This window comes from Telopea speciosissima, chromosome 1, assembly GCF_018873765.1.
Source record: "Telopea speciosissima isolate NSW1024214 ecotype Mountain lineage chromosome 1, Tspe_v1, whole genome shotgun sequence".
NCBI lineage: Eukaryota > Viridiplantae > Streptophyta > Magnoliopsida > Proteales > Proteaceae > Telopea > Telopea speciosissima.
Genome location: NC_057916.1, coordinates 81,045,883 through 81,071,085, shown reverse-complemented (window position 1 = coordinate 81,071,085; position 25,203 = coordinate 81,045,883). Strand labels below are relative to the sequence as shown.

Here is a 25,203-nt window from a genome sequence, read left to right as displayed (position 1 = left end):
GGGGATGGGGGGGCACTACATGCATTTCGTAGGGTCTTGTATCTGGACACAAGAGCCACACTCCTGAACAATACCTAAATCCATCGATATGAATACGAAACCAGTACCTAAATCCATGCCCTACGCCTTTGGTAATCGCACAAACCACACGTCAATCCTATAAGGATAACAAATACATATATCCTTATCCCTTTAAAGGGTGAGTGAGGAGAAGTAAAGTAAAGCTCAAGAGAGACGTGTGGCTTTTGTTGCGTGTGTGTGTGTATTTTTTTATATTTTTCTTCTACCCATATATAGAATTAAGGTCAGAGTCAACAGTAGCTAAGTCCGGATCCAGTCCCTACGTGGGACAGGTGGAAACAGATATCACATCCCTCATGGGGTTTGGGGGCCGTCTCTAACACATAGGACCCACATTCTATGGAGGGTGTGAGATCTGTCCCCACCCGTCCCCTCAGGACGGGATCCAAACTCATAGTAGCCAGCCTAAGACTAAAATAGTGGTAAATTGAGACGTCGAGTGATGAGGTGCTCAACCAATAGCCAGCCCAGGTCTTTAGCACTTTCCATATAATGTGGAGAAGATTTATAAAGAATTTTTGGATCGGTTGGTTGGACCTGTAGAAGTCCACCCAATCAGGTCAAAAGTACTAATTCACGCAACTTTTAGGAGCCGTAACTTTTAATTCGGGTGGAATTATCGGAGCCATAATATCTTTTTAGAAACGTCAACTAGTACTCTACATGATGTCCAATTAATTCATATATTGGACCTCAAGTTTTGGGGTCAAATTCACACGTTTATGGAGTGTGTCGAGCCTCTAACGTGTGATTTAGGAATCTTAGTTTTCTATTTTATTTTTTTATATTATGTTTATGTTTCCTTTTCCTTTGTAATCCGACCTCCTTATATAAGGGTCGTTTTGAACTAAATAAAATTATCTTGAAGCTTATAACCTAATTGTTTTGTTTCCTCCTCTTCGACGTTGAAATTAGGGTTTTCGTTACCGTGAGGATTCAAAGGGTTGTCGGTAGTACAACATGATCTAACTCTCATTCTTCCTACTATGATAGAAAAGGATTTTATTTGTCGGAATCCGGCAGAAGTCTCTAATGAAAAAAAGGACCCATTTGGAGTTGGTCGTAGCATACACAAATCCTAAAATCCTACACTACCACATTTCTTCAAACGAAATTGACTGGTAACCGTGGAGATGGATCTCGTCGGAAAAAAAAAATGTAATGCCATTCTAACCCGAGATTCTACAGAAAATGATTTTATTTATATTTTTACCCTTGGTCAATTTCCTTGAATCAATATTATATCTGTCACGACTCACGAATCACAAATTATTACCCCCAAAAAAAAAAAAAAACTCACGAATCACAAATCGGTCTCCATCGATACCAATACAAATGACCTAACAAGATGTGCCAATTTCATCCCAGCCCTAATTCTTGGTTTTCATAATTCAACGGCCATACAGCTTCGTTTTAGAGATTAGATGCACTGGATTTTATAAGCATCAAAGAGTCAACTTGGATACTTTGTTGAAGCTTTCACTCTTTGAGGCCATAGCCATCCTCTTGAAGAAAATTAAAGATATACAGCTTCAGCAGATACGTTTCTTCAATATTGGCAGAGCATATGCCAAATATGCCACGAAATGGGAAAGTCTGGGCTCATAATGTCTAATATGCTTAATTTTTCTGATAAATCAGATGGTTGTAATGGTTATTGAAGTGGGACGTCGATTAATAATAGGTTTACTATGCATCGTGTTTCTGGTAAAATCAGGTAGTTGCAATGGCCGTAAACCTTGTATTTGAATAAGGGCAAAAAATTTCTCTCTAACAATAGGAAGACAAGATGCTTATAAGGTTTTTGTTTTTTTGGAGGGGGGGGGTGGTGGTGGCACTGAATTGTGCCCAGTTTTTTGAAATTTCTGACTGGTGGAGGTGATTTCAAACCCTGGGAGAAAAGAAATATTTCGTCAATTTTACCACATTTTGCTCAAACTTCTGGCAATTGCACCAATTTTACCAGATTTTGACACACTAGAGGAAGAAAAATATTTCACTAATTTTGACAAGTTTTCTTTGAAATTTCAAACATTGGTTGGTTCTTGATGATTGTACAATTCAAGAGAATGCAACAATGCACATGATCCTTGGAATTATGGACCATCGACAAATAAGAATCAAAAGTCCAAAACACAGATCCTCTGTTAACAGACATTTTGATCCTCACATAATAATCTGGTACAAAATACCCAGGCTTTTTGTATCCATTCCAGATGAATTCGAAGATACAAATCCAAAGCTATTATTTGAACTAAGTTGATTGTTATTTTATTTTACAACTATGAAAAACTGAGAATTCTGTACGTCCCAAGTAACACAACGGAAACTGGAGCGAAAAACAATCTTGTCAATAAAATAAATAATGACCACCCAGAAAATGACAAATGGAAAAGAATCAAACAACAAATAGAACAAAATTTTGATCATTGATGGACAGATTTCTAAAATTATAGTCTCAAACACACAAGTGATGACACAAAAACATCCAACCAATCATGCTGCAACCTGTCCAAAAAGCAACTTACGGATCTGCATGAACACAAGATGAATATGCTTGAGGTATTGCCATACAGATGAATAAATAATTACAGAAATGCTGAAATCTATATGCATCAACTACAGCACAGAAATGGAAAAAATAGTGCACATTGTAAGCTAATATATGGGAGATTGACTTGCATTCTACTGGTCTCAACTACGTTATGCAACAGCCAATAGGTATTAACACCAACACAGAAGCAATAATAACCATCTGATTGACGGACCTCTTTTTAAACAATCATTATTTTATTTTATTTTATTTATTTTGTTGGGGAGGGGGGCGGAGGGGGAAGACAAGTTTCTGACCATAGGGGGTACCCGTACTTTGACCTGACATTTTTTGGATAGATAAGAGTAATGATTGCCTCCGACTAAATGTTTGCTATATGTCCATGCCATAGGTACACTTATGCTGCTTTTGGACCAGATGTACACACCATGGGATAGAATTTGACATTGAAATTCGAAATGATCTTCTAATAGAATCAATGATAAGCAGAAACACAAATGTCCTTTATGAATGTAAAAGGATTGAAGTTTGTTGAACTAACAGTGCAGATGGCAGTGATTGTGTGTTGGTTGTCATTGTTGTCAACACAATGCATGTGTATTGTTGTTGTCAACACAGTACATCTTGGTGCAGTTCAGTAAACAGAGCGGCAATATAGATTTATGAGTGACTTACAATGTTTACAATTGCAGTAATAGTATTACTGGGGTTTGATAGTGTACACAGAAGTCCCACAGTGATTGGGAGTCTTCCAGGGATAACTCTGTCATTTGCAGGCATGACAGTGCATGTACAGTGTGCAATATGACATGGCAGTAACATGGTAGTATTCACAGGCTGAGATGAACAGTATATAAGTGGCACAGATGATGTGGCAGTGGTTATTGGTCAGTTGGCAAAGCTAGACTGGCAAGTGTATGACTTGGCAGTGCAACATGGACACTTGGCAATTGGGCAATGTTTTAGAGGCTTGTGGGCATGTCCGGCAGCGAGTGGCAGTCCAAAATGGCCCCCTACAGTGCATATTAGTCCTTACATATGTCCTGGAAGTTTTTGGGAAAATAGATAGTCAATTAGAGCATTCAGGAATTTGATAAGGGGATTTTGGTCATTTTATCAATTTCAGGCATTGTGGTGAAGCTCCCTAAACCTTATTGTTTTACAGCATTGGGCAGTGCGCAGGAGCAACAGGTGAAGGCAAATGGCAGAACTGGATGGAGCAATCTACATAGAATTGTAGTTCATCAAGTCGCATCTCCAATGCAACTGGAAGTGCGTCGTTTTGATGTCGGACAGAGGAGGTATTGCAGTTTCCGCATAGTGTTGATGAAAAGAAACTAAATGGGAGAGATTTTTGCAATTCTGGATCATTTGATTGACTTTTGATATGTAGAGTAATATTTCTACTCGCCAAGAGTGCGTTGTCGCAAACCGCGCTCAATAATGTTGAGAAATAAGTAAGTTATGCCCTAGACACCTTTTCGGGCATGTCGTCTGATTCCATTATTGAGGCTGAGATTGAAGAGCATTTAATGTGCATGCTACACCGCAGGAAAGATTCACCTGCGAGCAAGCTTATTGGCTGACCGCATGAAGAAAGAGTACGCTGCTGCTAGAATCTTTGCCTGATTCAATACATCACTCGTGCATTAAGTGCATTTGATACGACTCTCTCGGAGCTTGTCATTGATTGGGGCAAGTCCCAAGTCAGCTCTCATACAATCATTTTGTACTTTTATCTTTCCTTACAATAAGGGGCCTATTAATAGCTTAGGCAAGCTTACAATAAAAATAGAAACTTTCTAAAATAGCAAGTAGGGAAATAGAAAAACTAAAACCTAACTAAAATAGAAGGAAACTAGAATTAGAAACTACTAGGCTTTATAGCTCAGCCTTCTAAAACAAATAAGGACACTAAAATAGAAACTGAATAAAGGGAAAAAGAACTCTGTCTGGGAGTGTGGCCTACGCCTGCACTCCCATGAGTCTATCTCTCTCCTCCCCATATGAAAAGACAGCTTTGCCCCCTTGTTTTAAGGAGGAGAGAGATAGACACATGGGAGTACGAGAGAAAACTGCTTCCCCTAAATGAATTAGCAACTAGGTAGTTGGAGATGATCTCCTATCAAAATCATGGCCAACAAAGGCCTCTTCTAGGAGGTCAGCTGGCTGGCTCGAGCTGATCTTCCTGGCTGGTTCGAATTGGTCCAAACTGGTTCACATGAGGCTGACTTGAACCACCTTGGTTCTTTTGTTTCTTCTTCTTACCAGAATCTACATCATTTACATCCCAGGAAACTCATGGGAAGTTTGTAAGCTTAACCGAGCTTTGTATGGACTGAAACAGTCTCCTAGGGCCTAGTTTGGTCTGTTTCATAAAGCTATGGTCTCCATCGTTTATGAACAAAGTAATGCAAATCATGCTTTGTTCATAAAGAGGAAGCTGGCCATATTTCTCTCTTGATTGTTTATGTTGTTAGAATATATGTACTCCAGAATACCGTGGGGGTATTCTGGTCCTTTTGGGGTATTTTTATGTTATTAAGTGTATTTAGCTTATGTCGGCTATGTGGGTTTTAGTCCCACATCGCCTAGCTTAGACTATTTGTAATTTTCCCTCTATTATAAATAGAGGGGCTTACCTATCAATACAACAAGCCATTCCATTCTTTTATTCCCTCTTTCTGACCTACGGTTCTACCAACATGGCATCAGAGCTGGTCTGATCTAGGTTAGAGAGAGGAAAAAAAACCCTAATTCTCCCTACTTTTCCTCAATCGATCTCCTCCTTCTTCTCCTTTTTTCGGTTTTCTCCTTCTTCTGTTCTTCTTCCTCTCAACCTGTAAAGGGGCAGCACTAATGAGGTAAACACACAATATCGATGATTTAGTTGCTGCCCCCCTACCTTTCTACTTTTTTTATTAAAAAAATCTGCTAAAGATTGGTGAAAGATTACTGATCAAGTTCTGCTTTCTGCAATGGCTGCAGGTATACTGTATATATATTGCATTGAAGGGATCTCTTCCTTGAAGAAGTTCCTGGGAACAAAGTTTGAGATTAAAGACCTGGGAAAATTGAGATATTTTCTGGGCATAGAGGTAGCCTATTCAGCTCAAGGGATTACCCTCTTACAGTGGAAATACACCATTGATCTCTTATCAAATAAAGGCATGCTAGGGTGTAAACCAGCTGACACTCCTGTTGAGCCTAATTCCCAGAGGCTATTGACAAGGGTAGCTACCAGAGGGTAGTTGGAAGACTCGTTTATTTATCTCATACTTGTCCAAATATCGCCTTTGCTAGACTCAGTACATGCATGACCCCTATTCATCGAATATGGATGTTGTGTATCAAATCTTGAGATATCTAAAGGCTGCACTTGGTAAGGGTGTCCTCATTTCATCTCATAACCACCTTCGCATTGAGTCCTACACAGATGCTGATTGGGCTGGCTGCCCAGATGATCGGAGATCTACATCTGGTTACTGCACCTATGTTGGTGGTAACCTAGTTACCTGGCGAAACAAGAAGCAAGCAGTTGTAGCTCGATCAAGTGCAGAAGCAGAGTTTCGGGCCATGGCCCATAGCCCATGGCATTTGTGAACTACTCTAGCTTTGGAGGTTGCTTCAAGATCTTGGATTCCCTCTTGAGGGGCCCATGCGTTTGTACTCTGACAGCAAAACAGAAATCAGCATTGCCCACAACCCGGTCCAGCATGATAGAACCAAACATGTAGAGATGGATCGCCATTTTATCAAGGAAAAACTGGAACAAGGTCTGATCTGTATTCCATTTGTCCCATCTGATGGTCAGTTAGTTGATGTATTCACTAAAGGTTTGAGCACTAAGAGTTTTGTTTCTATTGTTCGCAAGTTGGGCATGATTGATATCTATGCACCAACTTGATGGGGAGTGTTGTAATATGGGTACAAAGGTATATTTGTCCAGTAGGGTTTAGCTTGTGTTGCCTTACGGGTATAATTGTAACTTGTACTTCTTATGATATATTATAAATAAAGAAGGCTTGCATCACATCGACATAAGTTCAATTCCCCAAAATTCCATCAATTCTATCTCTCAATCAAAACTTGCAGTTTCGACCGAGATATTTTGATTTCGCAAGAAATCAAGACGAGATAAACTGTGACATTAAAAAATCCCTTAACTAGACAGGTTTCGACCAGTTTCGACTCCGATGTTGAAAAGATGTTGCAATAAACTGCAACTTTAAAAAAAAAAACTGTTCATCCCTTAATCTGATCTCTCTTCATCTTTCCAAAAAGTAGAAAATATGAAACTGGTGAAAACACAACAGATGATTTTTGTTTTAAACAGAATGTTTGCATTACAAAGCATCAGAAGCTTTTTCTTTCCTTTCCATTTTATTTTTGCAAATTCTATCACGTTAGCACAAGAATGAATAAGGTTCTCACAGCCAAGGCACAAATGCATTCCCAAATAGAGCAATGCAAGCAACCCCAACAACATAAATATGTTAGTAACAAGATGAAAATAATATAAAAGCTTAACTGGCATGTGGGATGATACCTCTGGCAGTTTCTTTCGGAATACCACATCCAACCTCGCATCAAGGGTGTTCTCGCAAACAATCTTGCCATCACTAGAAGCTAACACAACACCTCCAGAGCTGCATAAGCAATGGTTATCATCAGACAAATTATTTTATACCAAAATTATGATTTCAAAAACATAAAAACTACAAATGATTCATGAGTCTCAGAATTGTCAAGCTCAAGAAAAAACAAATCATAAAGATTTATCTTTTTCATATCATCCAAGAAAAGAATGAAAACCATGTATTGTTTATAATTCAGTTTATAAAATATCTGGTGACATTAGTTCCAAAGCCAATTTAAAAGCGAAAAAGCTTTTCCTTAGAAACAACCCAACAAATAATAAAATTGCTATCCATTTGATCTCAAGAAGTCATATGATGGTTGTCAGCCTCAGATACACCATATTTAATGGATCCTATCCAATATTTGCACACATGGTTAACAAATTTAATTCATGGGTGACCTTTCAGACAGAGCTGAGTTGAGGAAATCAAAAAGGGGAAAGAAATCTTCTACTTTGGGGAGCAATATGATATATTGCACAATATTCAAGGAACTTACCAACTACCCACCCACTCTCCCCCCCCCCCACCCAAAAAAAAACAATGTATGCATGCTCTAGAGCAAGAAAGGTTCCAACTTCCAAAATGGAAGCTAAATTTTGAAGTCAAGCAAGTTTATGGTAAATATAGATTATGTGAAGACTGAAGAGGAGAAAAAGGGAAAGAGAGGGAAAAGTGATGCAGTTGCCTTGGCTTGACTGGACTGCAATGACCCTCTTTGGAGACCTAAGCCAAAATGAACCCGGTCGAATCCGGTTTTCTGGTCTAAAGGGGGCTGGTAGTTGACATTAGATGTAATCATTAGTTTATTTCATTAAATTTGGGTGGGCCTATAAGCAATCTGAATTGGGTTCTCAAACCAGGATTTCACCAAATTTGTATCAGAGCAAATTCCTACAGCCATGGTGAGTAATAATGAGTCAACACTCTCAATCATAGTTCTCAAAGAGGCAAGGCGACCCAATGGAGTGCAGGGGTGCCTAAGCGCATAAGGCACCCACTTAGGCGTTGCCTAGGCAACCAAGGCGCCAAGTGTTATTTTTTATTTACCCTTTTTCTAACATTATTTAGTATACTACAATATATACCTTAAATCATCAAAAATCAACATTAAGCCACATCAAGTCATCAAAAATCAACATAGAACTAGAAGACAACAGAACTCAAGAAGCAAGCTATTGGAAATTTGAAACAATCAAAATATAAATGTGGTTTATATTGTTCTTGGAATTGGTCAATGTCCTGGCATTCCTAGCCTCACATTTGGTTTATACTATCCTTAGAAAATATGATCTTATCTATAAGTAATTAAATAATCCAGGGTGTAGAAGTGATGGTAAGGAAAGCAAGTGTATCTGCATGACCTAAAGTAGTAGCAGAAGTGGAAGCCCCAGAAGATGTAGAAGCATATGTCTCAAGACTTTGTATTCGGCACATCAATTGATGAATCTCATCACGAAAGATGGAAGAAGAATCTCCTGAAGGTGGACCAGATTTAGTGTCATCGGAGGGTACAACATCAGAACCATCATCAGGCAATGCATGATTGACCAAATGTTGAGCCCATTCTGATTTTCCATGCTTAACCCAGCAAGTCTCAACTGTATGATTCAGTTTTCCACAAAAAGAATACCGTCTATTAGCACAATCAATACACTGCCCACCAAAATTACAGCCACCAGAACCACGGCCTCAACCAGCAGTGAATGCAGAATTTTCTTTAGTGTTGGAATCATGCTTGGAAGGAGAAGCAATCCGTTGAAATCGGGAATAGGTGTCATTGAGAGTAGGAACTGACTCACCAACAAGCAAATGACCCTTTACAGCCTTTAGATTAGGTTTCACATCAGCAAGAAATTTAGAGACAAAATATTCATTATGTTGGGCTTTTAGCTTCTCAATGTCGTTAGTAAGTGGCTGAAACACATTCAGCTCTTCATCCATTCCTTTGAACGTAATGTAGTATTCATAGAGAGACTTGTCAGACTGTTGAAGTTGGAACAGCTTCTCATACAGGTCATAGGTGTAAGTCATAATCTTTTCTTGGGAATATGTCTCCTTCAAATCATCCCACACTCCCTTGGCTGTATGGAACATGGCATTGGCAGCAATATCGGGCTCCATGCTGTTCCATAACCAAATACGAATAATCGCATTGTCCTTGACCCATTCATTATAATCCTTAGAATCAGATGTAGGAAGGCTTAAAAGTAATATAACGGAGCTTATCCTTAGCCATGATGTAATCTCGAACAGCTTGAGCCCAAAGCAGGTAATTGGAGCTCCCTTTGAGCTTGATAGAAGTAATCTGGACATTAACATTGTCCATAGTATTCTTGGACTCAGCCATGTCACAAGAAAAATAATATATCCAAAAAAAAAAAAACAATATGAAGCAGGGTTATGACAACCCAAAAATCGATTTGGATTGAAAAAGAATAGGAGCAGCCCAAATCACCAAAAAGGAGATGCTGGAATACACAACCAGCAATACGGAAGGCTTCACCACTATAGAGCAATGCCAAAAAACAAACCAGGAAGAAACCGATGTACCAGGGTTTTGATGAAGAAGTCAAAATCGATATTAAAAATAGTGGAGAACCATGAAAGACAAAGTAGCATCACCAACGATAGCAACCAGAAGCCACAAACCCATAAGCTCCATAAAAAAAACACCAGAACCAGCAGCACAAGAGAGATCGAATTCATAGGATTCTGACTGAGATCGATACATCAAGAGTAGATCAGAATTCAATGTAAACTTCAATAATATCAAGGCGTTGCAATCAAATTAGAGAGAGAAAGAGGGAGGAGAAGCAAACAATCCAAGAGAAGAGGACAGCCTGCGGCTTGGACAGAATAAACAGCCGCAGGACAGCTCCCTTAAATTTATAATAATGAACGAAATAAAATAAATGCAAAAGACAAGTATACCCCTGAACCCCACGACTCTTAAACTTAACACTAAGAATCCGAGACCTATCTTCCCCCCACCCTCTCTTTCTTTTGGTCTCTTTAACAATTTTCAAAATGTTAAGAATGATCCACCCCAAAGTATTTGAAGACGCAGAATTCACTCAAAATTAAGAAGGTTAGTAAAAAATCTACGATCTACTCAGCACAGAGTGCAGACGCATGGTTTAGTCACTAGAAAATATCACATCTCTGTACTCTTTTCTTTTTGAAAAGTAGTAAGGTGGAGGCAAGACTTGAACCCAGGTCTTCATTACAACATGCCAAAGACTTTACCAGCTGAGCCAGCTAGCACCTTCATAAATGAAGCAAGATGTATCTTTTGCCTATACTTATTTTGGGTTCCCAAGCAATTGGAAATTTTGAAAAAAGGCTTAGCTGACTCGGGTTTGACATTATTTTTGGGCAGGCACGTCTTTGGTGGAACCCAGATATCTGGAATCAACTATCTAAGCTTTTCCAATTTACATTCTTGGTTTTCAAAACTTTTAATCAAATATTAAATTCCATGCATTAAACTTCCACTCCCAGTGGTTAATTTTGGTATGACACTTTATGGGTTAGGGTTGGGTTTTGGTGACTAATCACAATCCCCCCTCCCCACAAAACAAAAAGTTACACTGCAATTAAAATTAGTCCCATTCATGCCTCATGGGATGAGACAGGTTCGGCTTTGGGAATATTTAATAGGCTCAGGATTGTCATTGATGAAACCAGCCTCGAATGAGGAAGAGGCAATGCCTAGATAACCAGGCATCCTAGCCGAATGGAATCTAAGTTATAACAGCCTAGGCAAGGATTTATTTTCTTCTCTTTTTTTTTATTTCAAAGGAAGGTACAAAAACGTACTAGGATTTATACTCAAGTATATCAACTGGCTACAACATCCAATTCGATACTACAAGAGCGAGACATTAGCAATCCTGAAGGATATAAAGGGTTCCTCATTTCAAGTGTACAAAACACAAAAAGACATCACAAACCCTGTTTGTTCATGATTCCTTAAAAAGTCACGACTAAAATGAATTTACAATTCCTTTACTCGTAAAGAACAATTTATTTACTGAAAAGACAATGGTACTATGGTAGAAATACAAACCCAATAATTTTTAATGAATCAATGAGTTTAGAACCTCTAGATCAGAACATTGAGCCTACTAATTAACCTTATATATTCATTTTAGACGTACATGTATAACTTGCCAGACATGCTATAAACCTGTGCCTGGTGCAACTTGCATGGGGTTTACAAAGGATAGGTTTAGGCATGGTCTAAAGTCTGATTAAGACCATACCAATGCCGACGCCGGCACAGAAAACAAAAACACATAAGCGCTTTGAATTTTAACCAACTTCATATCCATGGATATGGAATTACAACAGAAAGGGGTGACACATATTAAAAGGGGAAATTTATGTCATGAACGTTAATGAATTGTCATCAATTTCATGAGGAGACACTTACCATGTGGCACATTTCAATGGATATAGGTGGATCCTCAGGTGACAAAGGATCTCACAAGTCACACCAATCTCACTAGTCACTAGTGTAGTTTCAGCCAAATATGAATATGTAATAGAGGGCAAAACATGGTTTAAAATAATAAGCATGCTGTAACTTTCAACATATAGAGAGATAGAGGGTAATAGCATTTCTGTAATTTTTCACAACTTTGTCCCAAAATTTTGACTCAAATATCATGCTTGTTTTGGGACGAAATTCGACTAATTAGATAGGTGTGTGGTCCTCTATAACGTGGATCCCATATGTTTCCTGGTCTGATATTGGTGATAATGGCCCCATATTCAAATGAAAAATGCAGCAGGTCAAGATAATAAAAGATGTAAATTACTGATTTAGAAAGAAAACAAAACTGTTAGTAAAATTCTCCAAAGGATCTGTTCACAGCTCCAGATAGATGGAAAACTTTACCAGAAAGGTCCATGGGCATGATGCTGGGTAGGAGCAGGAGGCAAACAGACTTGCTCGTCAATGATAATTTCAAGTTTGGGAACATTAGCTTTCTTTGCATACTCCAGCTCTACTAACTCTAAAACAGATTGAACCAAATATAGATCATCTTCCCGACAACGCAATAGGACAGCAGGCTCTTTCAGTCGGATCAAACTCTGCAAGAGAAGCAAACCATACTATTCACACACCCATAGGGAAAACTCATGAAATAATCACCAGAAGTCCAATTTTCCTATGTTTGAAAAATATATTAACCAATTGCATGGATATTTTTCCATTATATTATTGAATACAGTATCAAAAGTTTTTAAAAGGGAAAATATCATCCCCCTCCCCTCTAAGTTTGCTTAATATCAATCCAATACCCAAGTTTTCATAAATGACAATACCGTCCCCTACTTTATAAGGATTCTATCAACTGTACCCTAACCGTTAAAACTGCCATTAATTGATGACGTGAACAAATCCAATTTACCTAAAACCCCAGATTACCCTTAATTTATTTTAATTCCATTTTTACCCCTCCAAAAGGGGATGGTCTTCTTTTTTTATTTCCACCATTGACAATCTGCAACCTTTCTCCGCCATGCCATTGACGATCTACAACCTTCCTTCCCTTCGCCATTGACGACCTGCAAGCTTCCGCCAGCACCACCATCATCGCCACCATTGTCTGAAGAGGGGTTAATGAGATTTGGTGGAGGGGTTTTTGTTTGCACCAGGAACTACACTATCAGTCCCTATGGAAGGAGGATTACAGTCACGATCCAGGTAAGGATCCATGTCCGAGAAGAAATAATCTCCAGATTTCAAATCCTGAGCTTCGATGAGCTTATTTGGGTTAGGGTTTGGTAAAAGCCAAGAAGCGGTTTCAGGTTCTTCTCCGTCACCGTCGGCATCGCTGAGGTCATCGTCATCGTCGTCGTTAGATTTGTTGGGGATGAGGAGATCTTCTGTACATGGTTTTCCTCTGCCATCTTTCTGGAATATGCTTGAATTTGTTGATTAGCTTAAAGCTTGTTCAGGCCTTTTACAGTGATCTCTGGTTTTTCTGCCATAACTACCTTCTATCTCTCGTGGATTAGAGGGGAATTCAAACTTGAATTCAGGATCCCAATCGATGCTTCTTTTAGGGTTTTGAATTCGTATTACTTATTTGACCTTGAACTTTTCTGTTTTTAAAGTAAATGATCAATCTTACCAAAAAAAAAAGAAAAAAAAGTAAATGATCAATAATATCACGGATCTCACAGGGAGTTTCCTTTCCTCTTCCCAACTTCATTTTCTTTGTTTTTCTTTATGTTGGAGCAGGTCAAATGGATCCGTATGTGTTGATTCAATATAAGAGAGGTTATGGTGGTTGGTAATTCTATTGTGGATAAGAAGCTAGATTTTTTGGAGCTTTGTTTTACTAAATGTTTACAGAGATTTGAAGCCAGAAAATATAATGATTCAAAAAAATGGTCACCAGAAGCTTGTCGATTTCGATCTCTCAAAGAAACTTTCTGCAAAATCTCTAGAACCTTGTCAGATTCTTCGATTGAACACAACGAATTCCGAAATCAAATCCATCACTTGCAAACGATCTCTATCGCTTTTTCACTGCTTTGGCTCTGGCTCTGGCTCTGGCTCTGGCATTTCTCCTGTGGAGGCCGGTGGGGTTGCAGAGGACGAGGAAGAAGAAGAAGAAGAAGAAGGGAGTGGGTCCCGCTGGATTTTATATTTTGAGAAATAAAAATAAGGAAAAATAAATATGGGTGAGTGGGGGCAAAAAGAGGGGTAATTTTGTCTTTACTCATGTCTTTTTAACCGCGTTACATACTTAGGGTACAGTTGATAGTAACTTTATAAAGTAGGGGAGGGGGAAGATATTTTTTAAAACTTGGGTACTGGATTGATATTAGGCAAACTTAAGAAGGGAGGGGGATGATATTTTCCCCTTTTTTTTTTTAAATATTCTATTAAAAAAATTCAAAATGAGCAAAAGTGTTGTAAGTTTTTTTTTTAGTGAATAAATAATTTAATTCATTACCAAAGAAAAGAAAGGAGGGGGGGGGGAGACAACGTACAAGGGCACAAAGGCACAAACAAATTACAAGGCCCACCTGAGAGGAGGTAAAGCCTGTAAAATCCAAAGCCCACGTGGGCATAAAACCAGAGAAGAAAGCCCAAGAATTACAAAAGCCCACAAGAGCTAAGAAGCACAACAAAAGGAGAAGGGCAGCCAAGTAATTTCCAGGTAGGGAAGCAAAAACCCTAAACCAACTATCTCAGCACAACTTGGACAGCTGCCAAGACGGAAAAATGGAGCATCGCCGGCAAACGAACAGCCGCAGCAGTGGGGCGCTGGCCTTGCGGAGGATCACGGCCAAGCAGGAAGCAGGCCAAGCAAAGGTGACAACCACGTCAGAGAGGCACCGGCCTTGCAAAGGGTAACGGCGAAGCGGCTGCCAGCCGAGCATAGCTTGCAGAAGGCAGACTATCCATATGCCAGTAACATGGCGTTAGCCGAGCGAGCCAGGCGGATCAGACAGAAGACTGACCGAGAAGGCTTGCGGCCAAGCAACTGCAGTCCAAGTGGGCTGGCAACCAAGCGACAGCTGAGGGATCTGGCGATGCAAGACGTCTGGTGGGAGAGAAGGCGAGCGGGGCTGGAGGTGAAGAGACGGGCCAGCAAACCAAGCGAAGAAGGCAGCCAGCGAGGGAGGCCACCCAGCAAAGTGAGCGTCGGAGACGAAAGCCAACGAAGGATTGCGACCAGGCAGGAGAGACCACAACGAGCTTGGAAACAGGCCTAGCACGAGGGCAACTTGCAAGGAAGCAAGCAAAGCAAGACAGACGTCCACGAAAACGACAAACCAAGAGGGTTGTCGGCAAGCATGACTGCAGACAAGTATGATGACCGCAAGCTCTACGCAGGTCCAAACGAGGAGACCAAGCTCCAAATCCCGAAGAAGAGGAGAAAGAAGAGGACGAAGAAAGGAATGGAGAGGAACAGAAGGAGAAGGGGGAAGGAGGAGCCCGACCTCACCGCTAGACTCCAAACCAGAAGAAGAGGAAAAAAGAAAAGGAGGATGAAGAAAGGAAGGTAGGGCGAGAGGTGGGGAGAAAGGGAGAAGGAGAAGGGAGGAAGAGTGGGGAGGAGCAGCCTGACCGTGAGGCCGGGCTGCTCCTCAGCGGTGTCGCAGGGTTTTTTCTCTCGCTAGGTGAGTATGGGATTAAAACTTGAGAGAACGTTGCGTTGTAAGTTTTATAACAACGTAAAATTCAAAATTTATTAACCTAAGTTCAATTTAGCCATTTTCTTATCACGACTGATGTAGTTCAAGAGAACAAGACGGGCAGCACCAACCAGGCCATCAAACTGAACCAAGAATGGAGTAATATATGTAATTTTGAGTGTCCAATGGGTTGTATTGGCCATGGGCTTTATATTTTTGAGTTTACTATTGCAATGGGCCAATTCTATAAGCCCAAATATTAGGGATTTAGATCCTACGGGACTAAAAGTTAGTTTCTATTTTCTGTTTTTTAGTCATTAAGAATATAGGTTTCTCTATTTTGAGTTTCTATTTTCAGGTTTAGAAAGTAGACTTTCCATTTTATGTAATAACAATATTGGAGTCATAGTTACTAAAGGAATGTTTCTAGAAGAGAGAGCTTAGAATAGCAGTAGTTTCAATTTTCAACTTTTCCACTATTTGTAATGGTTGCTTTGTTATTTAATAAAGAAAATGACTGGACAAAGGCAACGATTTGAGAAAAGAAAAAAAAGAGTTGTTTTACAACCATGTTTCTGTGAGAGACAGTTGCTCTGGCCTCTGTGAGAGAGTGTGGTAAGAGGCCCTTGTATAGATAGGTGGGATACCTTCTCTACAGTAGGTGAGATACCTACATATCCTTCTTCCCTTCTTTTTCTTTACCATCTTCTTTTCTGCTTTTATTTTGTTTCACTGTTACTGAGTTTCATTGGGTAGTATCAAGATCATCGAAGGAGGTTCAAGCAGTGCTGTTAACCTTTTACTGGTGACATCATTCCCATTCGATATTCTTAATATTAGAGGAAGGACCAGACCTGCGGCACCTTCTATTCTGTGTTTCTGGACAGCAATATGCAGTGGTGAATTCTGTCATTCACCCAGTAATTTAAGCTCAACTTTTAGTATGTTTCTCACACAGCCCTGATTTTCCTTTGATTGAAATCTCTTGACCATCCAATGGTTAGAGTCTTCTCAAGTACTGAGTTTCTAATTCTGAACCTTCACCTTCTAATTTTGAATCTCTAATTTCTTCTAATTTGGGCATTAACTTGGCCAACTTTGAAGAGGTAACCTACCCCTGGTACCCTACCTACGACTGGACCAACATATCCATCCAAGTTGGTAGTAACTAAATCTAGGCAGTTCCTATTTCTGAGTTTTTTTTTTATCACTTACTGTTCTGCCGGCTGTCAGTACCTTGATCCTTACTGTAGGTTGGGACATCAGTACCCTACCCCAATATTAATAATATTGCAATTCTTCTGAGAATATGTCATATGATGTTTGTAGACTAGACGAGGCAGGAAGCTTCTGAAACTCTTATATATTTGATGTAGATCAAAGCATGAAGAAAATGGTAAAACACTGTTCACATAAACAGTGATATGGGCCCCACCTGGACAGCTGGCTTAGAGGAGTTGATGTTAGGTTTTATTTTTATTATAAGACTTTTATTTAGTTTCCTATTTATGTTTAAGTTGTACTCCTAATTGGGAATCCTAGTTAGTCTAGTTTCTATTGTGCTGGGAATCCTAGTTAGATTCTAGTTTCTATTTCGTTGGGAATCCTAGTTAGAGTCTAGTTTCTAACTTGTTTATTTTGTCTCAGTCATTGGGCTATATATATGTGATCAGCTCTTAGGAGCAGGGGCTCGAGTTGTTTTGCTTTGGCAAGTGATTATCCTGTGAAAGGATTGGTTGTGGGAGCTAGGGGCCTAGGGTGAGAGTCTCACTTCCTTATTTCCCCTTCCATCAATCTAATCGATCCCCCTTCCATCCTTTATTATGTGAATTGAGTCGACAAGAAGTTGCTGCATTACTGCTGGTTATTATTCTCCATTAATCATCTACTACTGCTGCTATCGAAGATCAACACCAGTTGCTGGAATTCAGAAGATTATTCAGCCATATCGATTTCACCAAAATAGGGTTTCAGAACATTGACAGACAAGATCAATTCTGTTATTTGGCTGATCACGGTTGCATCGGGTTTTGGGTTTCTTTCCCTCATCCAGGGCCCTACTCGACTACAATAGCAGTTCCACATTGCTGCTGGTTTGTGAGTTATTATTACTTCTCTTACCTCATTGATGTTTGGGCCTATATTTGCAATCCTGCCTGGGATTAGACCTTTTCAGGTTCTTAGTCCTACATTATTTGGTATCAGAGCGGATCACCTCCTAGTGTTGATGTTAATACAAGGAAGATGAAGTCAGAAGTTCCTTCCGTTGCTGGGCAGAGGGATCTATTCTTCTTCCTTGATTGGTTGGATTCTCTAGAGAAATATTTTGACTGGCACAACCCAACAAAGGCGCATAAGCTTAGGTTTGTTTACTTTCGATTAACTGGTTATGCTAAACAATGGTGGAAATCTCATGAAGAGAGACTTAGAGTTAGAAGATGTGAACCTAGGACTTGGGAAGAGATGAAGTACGAGTTGAAGAACAAGTACCTATAGGAACATATATGCAGAAAGCTTTCACTTCAACAAGATTACCACCAGAAGGTATTTACACTTGAAGAGAGCATGAAGCAACTAAAAGACCAAATGACCTCTTTTGAGCAAACTTGTAAAGCCACGGTCCCCACCGCCCTCCACCTCCAATTGATGCTACCATGGAAGTCGTTGAAGTTTTGAAGATGGAAAAGCAACAAGAGAAAGAACCTCCAAGCAAAGAACCAGAACATGAAATTGCGGTTAATGTCAAAGACATTCCAGAAATTTCTGTCGTCAAGGAAGAGTCAGTCCTTGATGTTTTGAATGGCGAGGCTTACATTGAAGAATTTTGAAGGAAGTAAAGTTGAGGCAATGGACGATGTGGAACTTGATACTATAGTTGACGAGGTGGTTGAAGAAACCATTGAAGAGACACGAGCAAATTTACGGATATAATTCTGGCAAATTCACCCCTGCTCAAATTAATTATTTAATCTATGAAAAAGAAATTCTTGCCATTGTTAATGCTATTCAACGGTTTAGAATTTATCTTTTACCTGAGAAGTTTCTTATTCGAACTGATAACCAAGCCGTTCGAGATTTTCTTAAAACCAAAGTCAAAGAAACTAACTCACGCAGGATTAATTGGGCTAATCAAATTAATCAATATCAATATGAAATTGTGCATGTTAAAGGTACTGACAATTTCTTGGTTGATTATCTTAGCAGGCCCCCATGAATCCTCACCATCCTCCTGATAAAGGTAAAGGTAAAGGTAAAGCCCGAGCGACACCACATCGCAAAGGCAAAAAGGCCTCTCCACAAGGCTTACTCCCTACCCCTCGTGGCGGTATTCTCATTAGAGAACCCCAAGTAACAGCGGCAGTACCTTTCCAATGGACTACCCCTAATTACACTCGAGTTCCTGCCACAACAGCGGAATTCTCTCCTTCCCCTTCTCAACCTTTTAGTCCCTATTTCTTCCCCGAAAATAGTCAAGAACAGGACAGACAGGATCCCTTCTACTTATTTAACATGACCCATGCCAGCTATTCTCAGATTGTACAACAACAATCAGCGGCAATTGCTCCATCTTCTTTTGGTCAGTCTGTGACAAACACAACTGATTTCTTTCATCATGATGGAATACCTACCAAGTGGTACCATCAGATTAATTCTTTGTGGAAAACGCAAGTTGCCGGTCAGAAAAAATAGTTTCGCAACGCGCTTACCGCCTTCTCAAAGGCTCTTGGTACTTTCTATTCCAAGCAGCTCACCCTTCAAAATATAGTACTTGACTCAATTAGACACACTGATTGGGGCGATGTTACTTCCCCGAGAAAGTACAGACTTTCTTGATTGAGATTGTATTGAAGATCATTTAAAAGATGCTCTCTTCCATAAAGCATATAGAATCGCTTATATTTAAAAGCTAAAGAACTCCTCCCAGGAAATATTTCCAATGATACAACGTCATTGTAATGAAGAACAATACGGCGATACGAAACTTTTTGCTGGAATTCCCAAAAATATTCGAGAGAACTGTATCTCACAACCAGAGGACTCATCTTCTACCGTGCTCACGAACCTTGGAGTATTGCTCTGTTGAATGGGGACTTGTTGGCCAACTTGTCTTTTCTAGTGACAATACCGCCGTCCTCGACCAATTGCCCATGATGATCAGAACAATGATCGCCCATGCAGTCGCCAATTGGAGATTCTCTGGTGGACTTGAATTCACCATCTACAGCACCCTTGGTTGGCGTGAACGCGAACACTTCTACCAACCCTATCAAATCTGGCATCTTCAGCCTGCAGCCTGTTACACACTACAGGAGCCCGCTCTTATTACAGATGAAGCCGAAGCCTTGAATATCTTCGTCACCGATTCATGATGGACTATGAGGTCCCACGATGAAGTTCTTGCCGATACTTTTCAACTTATCGACCAGCTCCGGACATTCTCTCCGGCCTCGACATTCGAGCACTCTCCTCGTCGATGTTGCGAAGCGATTGAAACTATGGCCGCCGCCGCCGTCGAACTCGCTGCCCAAGAAGCCGCCGATGCTTTTCTTGGTGGACCTTCTTTTCAGTCACGGCTCGACATCACCTCAGGCGGCCGACATCATCTATGACATCATCTACGATGTCGCCGCCCTACGTGTACCTCGTCGAGCACATGGACCCATGAGCAGGTGTTGAATAGTACCAGCCCCCTACGTCGGCACTTACGTCGCGATCATTGTTCGGATTTGAAATAAAATTTTGGAATCCGAAGCCGACCTCTCCTCTATATAAGAGAGTTCATTTCTCATTTAGAAGCAGACTCTCTCCGGACTACTCTCAGCTCGGCTCTCCTATCCCCTCTCATCATCTCCTTCTCTTCTTCTATCTCCTTTTCGATACCTTCTCTAAGGATCGACCCCTGCATACAAAAAAGAACATAAAAGGCTAGAGTTTGAAGCAGACAAGGTCAAAGACACCTGTAGAAGACCCCATGGACATGACTGTTGATTTCGAAGTCAAGCACATATGAGTTCATCATGCCACCAGAGTTCTTTGAAGAGAAAGTTTGTGCCTTGAAGATTACATTCCTAACATCCACGAGCTGCCAGAGTACTGTTTTGGGCTGAAACTGAACGTGCACCACACCAAACTTGCCCCTAAATTCTATAAAACTCGAGGACGAGTTTCTTTTAAGTGGGGGGAGAGTTGATGTAAATCACAGCATGAAGAAAATGGTAACACTGTTCACGTGAACAGCACCCAAGTACTATTCATGTGTCACTGTTCACATGAACAGTGATATGGGCCCCCACCTGGACAGCTGGCTTAGAGGAGTTAATGTTAGGTTTTATTTTTATTATTAGACTTTTATTTAGTTTCCTAGTTATGTTTGAGTTGTAATCCTAATTGGGAATCCTAGTTAGAGTCAAGTTTCTAATTTGTTTATTTTGTCTCGGTCATTGGGCGATATATATGTGATCAGCTCTTAGGAGCAGGGGAGATTTGAGTAAATAAAATTCGAGTTGCTTTGCTTTGGCAAGTGATTGTCCTGTGAAAGGATTGGCTATGAGAACTAGGGTGAGAGACCCACTTTCTTATTTCCCCTTCCATCAATATAATCAATCCTCCTTCCATCCTTTCTTATATGAATTGAGTCGACAAGTTGCTGCATTACTGCTGGTTATTCTTCTCCCTTAATCATCTACTACTGCTGCTATTGAAGATCTACACCAGTTGCTGGAATTCAGAAGATTATTCAGTCATATCGATTTCACCAAAATAGGGTTTCAGAACACTGAAAGACAAGATTGATTTTGTTATATGGCTGATCAGAGTTGCACCAGGTTTAGGGTTTCTTTCCCTCATCCAGGGCCCTACTCGACTACAATAGCAGTTGCTCATTGCTGCTTGTTTGTGAGTTATTATTTTTTCTCTTACTTCAATGCAGTTTGGGCCTATATTTGCGATCCTGCCAAGGGTTAGACCTTTTCAGATTCTTAGTCCTACATTAATATTCTTCCCTATTCTCATTTTTTACAATGAAGAAAATTTTATTAAAATATTAAAAGGTAATGTAATTTCAATGTATACTCAGAATTCAGAATCAGGTTGATGTTTCGTTTGAAAAACCAGAGCATCAAGATTTGGTAGTTGTAAGTTAAATAAGAAAAAATGACAAGGGAGTTGTCCCGATAAATGACAAGCTCCGAGAGAGTCGTTTGAGGTGGTATGGTCATGTTCAACGGAGGCCTAGGGACGTCCCAGTAAGGAGGAGTGATATAATCCCGATTGAAGGAGCTAAAAGAGCTAGGGGCAGGCCTAAAATGACCATAGGACAAGTTGTAAGAAAGGACATGCATAGACTAGATCTTGTACAAAGTATGACCTCGAATAGAGCCAATTGGAGGGCAAGGATCGATGCAGCAAACCCCGTTTAGCTGAGATTCTCTTGACTTGTTGGGCTGTGCCTCTCTCCTCTTACTTTCATCTTCCATTTTTTTTTTTTCCCCATCTTGCATTAGTCTTTTACCGTTGTTCATTTCTCACCTCATTACCCACATCTCTTTTCCCATCTCTTCATTCCCCTTTTTTGTTTAGACCTCAGGTTTCCCTACTTTGTTTTGTTTGGATCCATGTAGCCGACCCCATTAAGTTGGGATAAGGCTGAGTTTGTTATTGTTGTTGTAAGTAAAATAAGAAAAAATATTTTTTTTAATGAAATTTTACTATTTTGCATTTTAGTATTAATTTTTAGTTTATTATATTGAATACATCTATGGTTTATATAAACATTAGGATTCTCTTTTTTTTTCCCTTTTTCCTCTCTTAAAGGTTGAGATCAGAAAAGAGAAATTCTTAAATCCTTGGAGATATCCCCCTGGCAACAAATAAGCGAGATTCCTGAACATGTTTATATTATTCAAATTAGCTCATCACAAATTCTGATTCCCATTTTCTTATTTCTATGCATCTTTTCTGTGCCCAGTCCCCCCCTCAAAAAAAAAAAAGTACTATGTCTATGCATATGTGCTTGTGATTGTTAGAGGCAAGAAGATGGAGGAATGAAGCAATTTGGATGACTTTTGGAAATGTTTCAATTTATTGGAACAGATAGCAACAGCCATTTCATCGGACATGCGTATTTTTTATTTTCCAATGGATTTACATGTTTCATTAATGGAAATTTTTGGATGTAGTGAGTAATAGGCTCTGGTTTTCGCTGTTCAAGAATTCTTGTTTAGGCAGTTCATACCATCCATACATAGTGTTTTGATCTAAGATTTCAATTCTTCCATGTTTCAGCAGTACCATATTGTTCCATGGAGCTAAGGTCCAAAATATGGATGATACAAGTGTTTCTACGACTCTACTACCCCGTCAATTCTGTTCCACTTAATCCCTCTTTCATGACCACATATCTTTCCGGCTACGGAATGGGAAATCTTTCTCCTGTCACATGAATCAAATGGTACGAGTTGATGACAGCCATGCACCATCTGTGTCTGCGTTCTCAAAGGCACCCCTCTCTTTCAAGAGGATTCGCGGCATGTCAAGCCCTGGTAAGGTTCTTCGCTTTGCATCGAATTAAACCACATGTTCCACTACTTGTGCGGGCCCCCGCCAATTCCTTTGAGTTTCATGCTGGCAAATGTACTCCCAGGCAGGATATCTATGGTTTATATAAAGATCAGGATTCTCTTTTCTCCCCCCTCCCCCTTCCTTTTTCCTCTCTTAAAGGTTGAGATCGGAAAAGATAAATTCTTAAATCCTTGGAGATGTCCTCTTGGAAACAAATAAATGAGATTCTTGAACATGTTTAGATTCTTCAAATAACTTCATCACAAATTCTAATTTCCATTTTCTTATTTCTATGCATCTTTACTGCCCCTCACCCCCCCCCCCCCCTTCAAAAATAAATAAATTTTTGTTATGCCTATGTGATTTTATGGGCAAGAAGATGGAGGAATGATGCAATTTGGATGAATTTTTGGAAATATGTTTCCATAATTTCCTAACAAAATAACCTACACATAAATAGAACATCAAATCTCCAAGGTACTGACCTGAACAATAAGGTCTTTCAGAAGATTTTTGTACGCAGGGTGGTTGTGGAAGCTCAGGAGGTCCTTCGATGCTGCCTCCTTCATGGAGTTAACCACATCATCTTGTGCTTGAAGAACTTTAATACGAGACGCATTGAGCTGCATTGAGTATTCTCTGCGTGAAACCAACGCAGGACAATATATCGGTGGAAAGACAGAGGCTTAACTTTTCCGCATAATCGCATTCTCTATTATATATCCGCTAAAAAAATTATTTACATTACTTTATATTTGAAGAAATGAACCAGGGTTGCTCTTGGATTGAAACAGATCAAGTATATGATATGCATGAATAATGTCTATAAGCAAGAGCACACTCATACGAACTAAGACAGAAATAGAAAAAGAAAGCAAACTTGGTCCATCTTATAAGCTGCTTCACAAAGTATAGCAGGTATGAGTAAGAAGTTTTAACATTAATTAAAGAAACAACCAATACTGAGCATAGGTCATATATGTTTTGAACCATCATCCCATACAAATGGCTTGTACAAGGCGTGACTACTTAGATTGACCATGTCTGAAAATTACACATTTACAGAGGGTTAAAATGCATATGCATAATAAATCAGTCTAGCATCTACTCAAAATCTATGATCATAATCTGGAAGTAACAAAATTAAATTAATCTAAAATACGATGCTAGGGATTTACAATTCCAATTGAATTAATTGTCTGAAATGAGGACTGAGTAACAAAGTTGGCAACAAGGATAAAGCCAAATCGAGAGACACAAAAGAGAAGAAGTGGCAGAGTGAGCTTGAGACTTACATTTTCTTCCGAACTTCTACTTGCTTCTGTTTGCGCTCATATTCCTGTCTCATCTTCCTTTTTTCAGCTTCAACCAATTGCAACTTCTCGATGTTGAACTCCTGCAACAAAGAACAATTGTCACCACCGATATCCGTATTTATGGCATCTGCAGAAGCAGTCCCAAGTAATCGAGAAGGGAACAGTTGATATCATTAAACCTCCACCACTGACACTAGACCAGTATATGTGAATCTTCAGATACGTAATGAAGAGGACAAGTATATGAAATTCAGAGGAATCAGTTCAAATTGCCAGTTTATAGGAATTAAACCAAAAGTGATTTCCTATTACGGAGGAAATTGGCATACTTCTTCAGCGGAGACGGTGATCTCATTGGCTTTCTCTTCCGCCTCTTGGCGGATGAATCTCACCATCTGCTGGATCTGCTTGGAAACGTCTGCATCATTCATCTTCGGATCAGAACGTACAGACCAATGGAACGGAGGCTTATGTCCTTCACCGGTAAAGGGTCTGGTCTTGCCTCAGAAGTCCGACCACGCCAGGCGATAGCGGAGGTGGAACTGTGGAAGCTTAAGAAAGAAGCGGCAATACATCATATTAAGGGAATAGTGGTTCTACCCAAAAAATTAAATAAATAAATAAAGGGAATAGTGGAATGCACGCTTACACCAATTTGGCTCTCCTCAGTCGTGGCGGGAGCAGCAGGGTCACTCAAAGTCAGCAAAACTAAGGGGGGTTACGGTCATTTCACAGAGGGACCCACCGTCACCGCTGGAAGAGAGCCAGATCGGATCTCACCTACACGTCATCTTGAAGTGGATTTAGATCATCTACGGGGCAGCCATCGTCCTGCCCTGCTAGGTGAGCTTGACACGTGGCCTTATCCCAATCCAACGGACGA

At 39.9% G+C, this 25,203-nt stretch overlaps 1 protein-coding gene across 1 annotated transcript; it reads right to left on the bottom strand.

Moving 5' to 3' along the window:
* Nucleotides 1–2,491: 2,491 nt before the first annotated feature.
* Nucleotides 2,492–24,864, bottom strand: LOC122649772 (V-type proton ATPase subunit E-like). The gene is made up of 6 exons (XM_043843042.1): nt 24,650–24,864; nt 24,300–24,400; nt 23,490–23,643; nt 12,182–12,378; nt 7,185–7,284; nt 2,492–2,613 (listed from the first exon to the last, which is right to left on the bottom strand). The coding sequence occupies exons 1-6, from the start codon at nt 24,749–24,751 to the stop codon at nt 2,578–2,580; spliced, it is 690 nt and encodes a 229-aa protein (XP_043698977.1). The 5' UTR covers nt 24,752–24,864; the 3' UTR covers nt 2,492–2,577.
* Between the last annotated feature and the right edge of the window lie 339 nt (nt 24,865–25,203).